We start from the raw sequence: 9,297 nt of genomic DNA, 5'->3' as shown, positions 1-9,297 counted from the left end.
TATAGTGCAGTATATGTTCTCTACAGCAGGTGGCAGCACAGTCTGTGTGTGTGAGTACGCGGTGTGTGTGCAGTGTGTGTGTGTGCATTGCGTATGTGCAGTGTGTGTGTGCAGTGTGTGTGTGCAGTGTGTGTGTGTGCTTTCTCCTCTCACCCTCCAGAAGTCTGAGGCAAAGGTCTGCCCGTGTGCTGCGGCCTAGCGAGCTGCAGAAGCAGGGAGTTGTAGTGTTCCAGCGCCCCCTCTCTGGTGAGGCCGTCCTGGGCTACCTCGGGGCCCTCCTCCCCCTGGGGCAGGGCCAGCACCACCTGGGACACGCAGCACACAGGACCCTGCTTAGGAACCACCCTTGCTCTCTGAGGGCATGAGTTCTGTGTTCATGTGTTTGTGCCTGTGTGTAAGTCTGTGTGTGCATGTTTTTTGCATTCATGTGTGCTTGTACCCGTGTGTGTGTGTGTACCAGTCAGAGGGTGTGTGTGTGTACCAGTCAGAGGGTGTGTGTGTGTGTGTACCAGTCAGAGGGTGTGTGTGTGTACCAGTTAGAGGGTGTGTGTGTGTGTATACCTGCCGGAGCGTGGTGACTGAGAGGTCCCAGGGTTCTCCTGCTGCAGCTACTTGCTGCCACAGAGCCTTGAGCGCCTCCACAGTCTCATACTGGTACTGCAACTGGGAGACAGACAGGAGAGAGGGGGAGAGACAGGGAGGGAGAGAGAGAGAGACAGAGAGCTTGGTTGTGCTGCGGGGTACAGGGTTCTTCTTCTGTGGTGTAGAGCTGGGGTGTGTCATGTACCCGAGGGTTGCTGGAGAGGAAGTGTTCTTCTTCTGTGGTGTAGAGCTCAGCAGGAGAGCCGGGTCTCTCTGGGGTGCGGACCCCTCGTAACACGTCACACACCAACGAGCGACACACCGTCACAGCCACCCTCTGCTCCAGCTCCCTCTGCTCACACACACACACACATGTACACACATATACACACACACACACGCACACACACAAACAAGGACATATTAAACATTGCATTGTGTCATTAAATTATTAACATTCATACATTCCCCCCACACACACCCCATCCCCCCCACACACACACCTGGATGGCGAGCCGCTGGTCGGCGGTGCGGTCTTGGCAGAGGGCCACGCCGCGCAGGATGACCTGCAGCGAGGCTCCGCCCATCAGGACCGGGTGGGTGTTGAAGCGCCACGCCTCGCCCAGCACGCCCGCACGCTCCGACTTGAAGATGAACTCCACCCTCTGGGTCTCACCTGGCAGAATCACTCCTGAGGGGGGGGGGGGGGAGAGAGAGAGAGGGGGAGAGAGAGAGAGAGAGAGAGAGAGAGAGAGAGAGAGAGAGAGAGAGAGAGAGAGAGGGAAGAGGGAGAAGTATGAAAGAGGGGGGAGAAAGAGAGAGAGGGGGAGAGGTGTGAGAGAGGAGGAGAGGTGTGAGAGAGAGGGAAGGTTGAAAGCCAGGAAGCGAGAGAGACACAACAACATAGTCATAATACTGCTGGGCAGGTGTTCCTATTGTAGCTTCTCCTACTGAATGGAACTGTGTGTGTGTGTGTGTGTGTGCGTACCTGTGGAGGTGTTGAAGTAGAAGTGCTGTGTGTGTGTCTGTGTGTGTGTGTGTGGGAAGCTGCAGGGTCGAGGCAGGCGCTGCCAGCTGTAGTAGATGGCCGTGCTGCCCTCGTTGTGGATCTGCAGGTCAGAAGACACGCTCTCTCCCTCCAACGCCTCCAACAGCACCCGGGCACTGAGGCCAACCTCACCCTGCACACACACACACACACACACACACACACACACACACACACAGACAGCTTTACCTCACCCTGCACACACACAGCTTTACCTCACCCTGCACACACACAGCTTTACCTCACCCTGCACACACAGACAGCTTTACCTCACCCTGCACACACAGACAGCTTTACCTCACCCTGCACACACACACAGCTTTACCTCACCCTGCACACACACACAGCTTTACCTCACCCTGCACACACACACAGCTTTACCTCACCCTGCACACACACACACACACACACACAGACAGCTTTACCTCACCCTGCACACACACACACACACACACACACAGCTTTACCTCACCCTGCACACACACACACACACACACACACACACACAGACAGCTTTACCTCACCCTGCACACACACACACACACAGACAGCTTTACCTCACCCTGCACACAGACAGCTTTACCTCACCCTGCACACACACACAGCTTTACCTCACCCTGCACACACACACAGCTTTACCTCACCCTGCACACACACACAGCTTTACCTCACCCTGCACACACACACACACACACACACAGACAGCTTTACCTCACCCTGCACACACACACACACACACACAGCTTTACCTCACCCTGCACACACACACACACACACACACAGCTTTACCTCACCCTGCACACACACAGAGAGCTTTGAGGTGTGTGTGTGTGTGTGTGCACCTTGTGAGAGGTGCCGTTTCCAGTCCAGCGGGCTCGCTGGCCGCAGAATCTCAGAGAAGGAACCAGCACCGGAACCAGCATGACATCATCAAACTGGGCAAGTGGGTCACTGGGGACCAGGAAGTGATAGAGACAAATTCTTTAGAATTTTGGAAAATGTCCTTAAATAGCATTCTAATGCTGCGTTCCGTTTGACATACCGAGTCGGGATCTCCGGAAGTGTCAAATGGAACGCACCGGAAGTGATTGAGGTTTCCTGTACAGTACAGACAGTACAGACAGAGAGATCAAGCTTTTCTTACTGGTTCTCCTTCTGTTCTGTCTCCTTTAGCTCCTCCCCCCTCTCCTCCTCCTCCAATAGGGGGCTCCGCTCCACTGTGACAGACGTGAAGGGCTGTCCAGAGCCAATAACCTCCAACCCATCCATTTCCTAGGGGGTACATAAACAATAACACAACTTTATTAAGGTAATCATATTTTACAGCTACAATAATACTCTACAATAACAATACTTTCTAGTACCAATCCTCTGCACCACTAACAATAGCATCACAGTCCATCTCGGCTAGACACACTTTTTTCCATATCTTGAACTCTGCAATGTGACCATCCATGTCACCCTGTCTCACTCCATCCATCTGGCCTTCATCTCTCTCTTCTCTCTCTCTTTTCTCTCTCTCTCTCCTTCTGTCTACTCTGTTATACTCCTTCCCTCTTTCTTCATCTGTTCTCATTCTGTTTGTTTTTCACTGCCATGAATCTCCCTCCCTCCCCTGCCTCTCTCAGTCTGTCACAGTCCCATCTGGTCCCATCAGACCGCCTTACAGGACAATCTGTATGTCTCTGCTCCCCCCCCCCCCCCCTACACACGCGCACACACACGTGGCCACACATGAACACACGCACACGTGTGCACACATCTGAGACGTTCATAACTGCTGTCTGACATTACTTTGAGTAGTATGTGTGTGTGTGTTTGGGTGTAGACTGAGGCTGTTACTTCAACTGTTCATGGGGTGTGATCAGCACCTGCTCTCCGTATGGAGGAGTCATCAAGTGAGAGTTTGTGCGTGTGTATTTCACTAGGTGTGTGTGTGTTGGGGGGGGGGGGGGGGGGTTGTACTGGTTTACTGGTTAGAGCAGGGCTCAGAACATCCAGGGGCATCCAGCCAGCTGTGGCGTCCAGGGACAGAGCATGCTGGCTGGGAAGGAGGACAGGGGGGTGGCTTGGAGGTCTGGATGTGTGTTTTTCATCATGTGTGTGTTTGTCTCTGTGTGTGGGTGTGTGTGTTTTTCATCATGTGTGTGTTTGTCTCTGTGTATGTGTGTGTGTGTTTTTCATCATGTGTGTGTTTGTCTCTGTGTGTGGGTGTGTGTGTTTTTCATCATGTGTGTGTTTGTCTCTGTGTGTGGGTGTGTGTGTTTTTCTTCATGTGTGTGTTTGTCTCTGTGTGTGTGTGTGTGTGTTTTTCATCATGTGTGTGTTTGTCTCTGTGTGTGTGTGTGTTTTTCATCATGTGTGTGTTTGTCTCTGTGTATGTGTGTTTTTCTTCATGTGTGTGTGTGTCTCTGTGTGTGTGTGTGTTTTTCATCATGTGTGTGTGTGTCTCTGTGTGTGTGTGTGTGTCCTACAGGCTGGCTAACGTCCAGGTGTTTGAGGACGTCTCGTAGCTCCTGTCTGCAGTGTTTCAGGTACACACTATGGTCCCAGGTACGCCTGGCTCCATCACACACCTCCACGGGAATGTTCCCTGCAGCACACACACACACACACACACACACACACACACACACACACACACACACACATGAACACACACACACACACACACACACACATGAACACACACACACACACACACACACACACACACACACACACACACACATGAACACACATGAACACACACACACATGAACACACACACACACACACACATGAACACACACACACACACCCACACACACAAACACACATGAACACACACACACATGAACACACACACACACACACACACACACACACATGAACACACACACACACACACACACACATGAACACACACACACACACACACACACACACACACACACACATGAACACACATGAACACACACACACATGAACACACACACACACACACACATGAACACACACACACACACACACATGAACACACACACACACACCCACACACACAAACACACATGAACACACACACACATGAACACACACACACACACACACACATGAACACACACACACACACATGAACACACACACACACACACATGAACACACACACACATGAACACACACACACACATGAACACACACACACACACACATGAACACACGCACACACATGAAAACACATACACACATGAACACACACACATGAACACACATGAACACACACACGGACACGTGCATGCACACATGGGCACACGTGTCTTGTGTGTGTGTGTGTGTGTGTACCTGACTCGTGCCGGATGCTGGCAGGCTGTGCTCCATGTGTGAGAGGCTGCTGTCGTCCTCTCTGGCTCTGGGTCAGAGTGGCCCTGACGCCACTCAGCTCCTCCCCAAACTGCTCAGGAAGACTCCAGAACTCACTGCCCACACGCTGGCCCTGCACATCCCACACACATTCATACATCACACACACACACATTCATACATCACACACACACACATTCATACATCACACACATTCATACATCACACACACATCACATCACACACACACATTCATACATCACACATCATACACACCACACACACACACACATGGATGGATGCAGAGACACAGGAGTTTATATGGTTTATAGATCTGTATATATATCTATGTATATATTCAGATATATAAACATGTGTATATGTGTGTACATGTCCTGGGTGGATGGCAGGCAGCGTTCGGGACAGCAGCTCTCTCTGTTCCTGGGTCTGCCTGAAGCTGTTACTCTGGTTCATCAACAAGCCCTCCACTGGCTTCTGGAGAAGATCTACACCACAGGGAGGGAGGGAGGTCAGAGGGCTAAGGGAATCAGGCTAGAAGAAGGTTGTCGGTTTGATTGCCCGGTTTCCCGGCCGTGCCAAATGACGTTGTGTCCTTGGGCAAGGCACTTCACCCTACTTGTCTCGGGGAGAATGTCCCTGTACTTACTGTAAGTTGCTTTGGATAAAAGCGTCTGCTAAATGACTAAATGTAAAGGGAGGGAGGGAGGGATTCATCAACAACCTCTCCACATGATTGTGAAGAAGCCTCCTGCTGGTAGTTGCAGTCCAGACTCACTAGAAATGAAGTCCTGCTGGCGTCTGCGCTGCCTCATGTGGCTGTGCCAGTGCTGCAGGGCGTGGCTCTGGACCTCCCTTTGGAGCTGAGGGGGAGAGGGGGGAGGAGGGGGAGCGCAGGGGGGAGGGGGGGCAGGGAACGAGGGGCCCCGGACTCCGGCTCCCTTCTGACCTCCCACCACCTGGGGGCGTCTTCTCTGGGTGTCTGGGATACGACTCAGCAACTGGATGAGGGGAGGTGAGACAGGTAAGAGAGGAGGTGAGACCGGTAAGAGAGGAGGTGAGACTGGTATGAGAGGAGGTGAGACAGGTATGAGAGGAGGTGAGACAGGTAAGAGAGGAGGTGAGACTGGTAAGAGAGGAGGTGAGACAGGTAAGAGAGGAGGTGAGACAGGTAAGAGGAAACAGGAGAGAGAAGTGGAAAGTGTTTCCTTACCTCTGTCTCTCCCCTGGCCTCCATCTCTCTTCTGAAGTCCTCCAGACTACCCAGAATGCTGTGGGGCAGGACCATTCCCTGGGCATCGAACCGAGGACCTCCAGGACCTGATGGACAGAGGTAGACAACCAATGAGAGTCCTGAACAGAGGGAAACAACCAATGACAGCCCTGGACAGAGCTCACCTGTGTAGTCCAGCGGCTGATTGGTGGAGGCCTGAGCGAGGGGGCGGGCCACCACCACCACTCTCTGTCCCTTCCTGCTCTCCTCGGGGGGGCGTGGCTTACGCACCAGGACACGCATCATCGCCGCCGGCTTCTGCTGGCCACTGGGGGGCTGGGGCTCCCGCAGCTACACACACACACACACGGAGACAGACACACACATTAAATACACACACACCCAGTAGCTTTAGGGACAGGGCTACGTGGGCGTGGGGATGTTGCGGTACCTTCTTCAAGTCCTCAGAGCGAATGGCCAGGGCCTGGATGTCCTCCCCTTTAAGAGGGGGGCTGGGAGCATGCTGCTCACTGACACACGACATCTCCTCTGAAGCCTTCAGGGTCTTCTTCTCTGGAGGACAGGAGGGAGAGAAGGAGAGGGAGGGAGGGAGGGAGGGAGGGAGGGAGGGAGGGGAGGGGAGGGGAGGGGAGGGGAGGGGAGGGGAGGGGAGGGGAGGGGAGGGAGGGAGGGAGGAGAGGAGAGGAGGGAGGAGAGGAGGGAGGAGAGGAGGGAGGAGAGGGAGGGAGAGGAGGAGGGGAGAGAGGGGATGAGAGGAGGGAGGAGAGGGAGGGGAGGAGGGAGAGGAGAGGAGGAGGGGAGAGAGGAGAGGGAGGGAGGGAGGGAGGAGAGGGAGGGGAGGAGGGGAGGGAGGAGAGGAGAGGAGAGGAGAGGAGAGGAGAGGAGAGGGGAGGGGAGGGGAGGGAGGGAGGGGAGGGGGGGGGGGAGAGAGGAGAGGAGGGAGGGATGAGAGGAGGGCAGGAGCACGGGAGAGAGGAGGGGAGAGAGAGTGGAAAGAAGGAGAAGAAAAAGGAGAGAAATTATGGGATAGGAAGAAGAGAAAGGGAGGAGAAGGCGGAGGAGAGCAATAAGAACAAACTGACCCTCATCTACTTTCACAAAAGCATCTCAGATATTCTCACAAACTCACATACTCTGCATCGCTGAAACTTACCCACACACACACACACACACTCAGCAGTGAGAAGTAATGAGTCATGATGCATCACTCTCTGACCTGCTGACCACCAGAGAAGAAGTGGAGCTGAATAAATCACACCCACACGCACAAACACACACTTCACACTTCACACACTTCACACACAGACACCACACACACACTGGGACCTGGATCACTGGCACCCTTATGCAATTCTACTCGTCTCTCCAACAGTGCCTGTATGCTGTTACCATGACCACCAAAAATCCCTCATCCTCCGACCTTCGCTTTTCTCCTTCCCTCCCCCTCTCCTCCCTTCCCCCCCTCCTACCCTCCTTCCTTCTCTCCCTTCCTCCTGTTCCCCCGTCTGTTCAGAGTGTGTATGTTCTGGGAAACATGACAGGACAGCAGCCTCTTGATGAGAGATAGAGAGAGAGAGAGAGAGAGAGAGAGAGAGAGAGAGAGAGAGAGAGAGAGAGAGAGAGAGAGAGAGATTGGTTTTCTCTGCTAGATAGTTACACGCGTACCTGGTGGGCTTCGGGGCCTCGCCTCCTTTTTTGCAGTCTTGCCTTGAGATTTACTTAGACTTGCCATGTTCGTTATGATAAAGGTTTTGTTGGGCCTCTTTACAAAAACAAAAAGCAAGTGGTGGGTAACGGACAGTGTCCTGCAGCTACTCAGCTGAAGTTCCTGGTGGGAACAGTGGATTCGGTGGCGACAAAACTAAAAATAATTAGCTGGTTTAGTAATTAACCAGTTTTTAGTTGTCTTATCTAAATACCATCCAAATAAAAATCTATCTATCACTACTTTTTGGCACGACTTCACCGTTCCTGTCCAGTTTACATGCTAGCGAGCTAGCTACAAACTCTGGTATGGAGTAGTGTCTGGCTGTAGCCATGGCAACACACACACACTGACAGTGAAACTGCCAGTTAAAGGCAGAAGGAGTTTCGTGTCGGCCAACACAAAAATGAGAAACGGACACCCTTTGGTGAAAGTGATGCCAAAAAGAAATATTTTTTTTATTTTGTATTGTCTAGTAGGCCTAATGGTGTGAAATATGTACGACGATAAACACGGATTCAATAACTAGTCACCATGTTTCATGGAGGCTGTGTCTACCTGCTATAGGCTAGAGACAAAATGCTGGAGTTAGCCTAAACATTTAATGTTTTGTCTCCTTAATTTATTCTCATTTTCTACAGCATGTCTTTCTGGAAATGTACATGATATCATATTCTAGCCTAACTGAGTTCACGTGTTCTTAGAAGTCTTCTTGCACTTCCTAAATATTAGGCTGTTATTGTTTACATGATATAGGCTACCTAATTATTTGGAAAATCAAATGCTTTCATTGTTGATGGGTTAGTTAGTTAACGAAAAAATAAATGAGTAGATACACCCGCCCGTTGGACTTGGCACAAGCGCGTGCACAGCCTCTATGTTCCAGTTTCACTGGAAACTCGCTGTTCTCCTTGAGAACACGACGGGCTTTCCGCTCTTGCCACTCTGCGCTCGGTAAACGGTTCTTTGCAGTAGGAGCTAAATCTTTTTTTGCGTTTTGGACGTCCATATGGACGTCCATAGACTGACGGCGATGGCTGCTGATCTTTGCATGGATGGACGGACGGCGATGCTGTTCAGAGTGCCGTCCATAGAGGGAGCATATATTTTGGACGGCGTCATAGCCGTCCATACGGACGGCGATGCTGTTCAGAGTGCCGTCCATAGAGGGAGCATATATTTTGGCATATATTTTGGACGGCGTCATAGCCGTCCATATGGACGGCGATGCTGTTCAGAGTGCCGTCCATAGAGGGAGCATATATTTTGGCATATATTTTGGACGGCGTCATAGCCGTCCATATGGACGGCGATGCTGTTCAGAGTGCTGTCCATAGAGGGAGCATATATTTTGGACGGCGATGGATTGAA

The 9,297-nt window shown here is 51.9% G+C and overlaps 1 protein-coding gene across 1 annotated transcript; it reads right to left on the bottom strand.

Annotated features, from left to right (window-relative positions):
* Nucleotides 1–153: 153 nt before the first annotated feature.
* On the bottom strand, nucleotides 154–8,148 carry LOC124464492 (mycbp associated protein; the record flags this gene model as incomplete). The annotated part of the gene is made up of 16 exons (XM_047016371.1): nucleotides 7,887–8,148; nucleotides 6,652–6,773; nucleotides 6,386–6,551; nucleotides 6,201–6,307; nucleotides 5,920–5,988; nucleotides 5,766–5,838; nucleotides 5,360–5,475; nucleotides 4,952–5,102; nucleotides 4,105–4,223; nucleotides 2,775–2,902; nucleotides 2,473–2,581; nucleotides 1,571–1,763; nucleotides 1,086–1,273; nucleotides 788–934; nucleotides 562–663; nucleotides 154–305 (listed from the first exon to the last, which is right to left on the bottom strand). Coding segments are annotated over exons 1-16 (2,009 nt in total), but the record flags the coding sequence as incomplete, so codon positions are not given.
* Nucleotides 8,149–9,297: the final 1,149 nt, after the last annotated feature.

This window comes from Hypomesus transpacificus, unplaced genomic scaffold (genome assembly GCF_021917145.1).
Source record: "Hypomesus transpacificus isolate Combined female unplaced genomic scaffold, fHypTra1 scaffold_352, whole genome shotgun sequence".
In the NCBI taxonomy this organism is placed as follows: Eukaryota; Metazoa; Chordata; class Actinopteri; order Osmeriformes; family Osmeridae; genus Hypomesus; species Hypomesus transpacificus.
The sequence above is the reverse complement of the archived record's forward strand: the minus strand, read 5'-3'. Positions and strand labels throughout refer to the sequence as shown.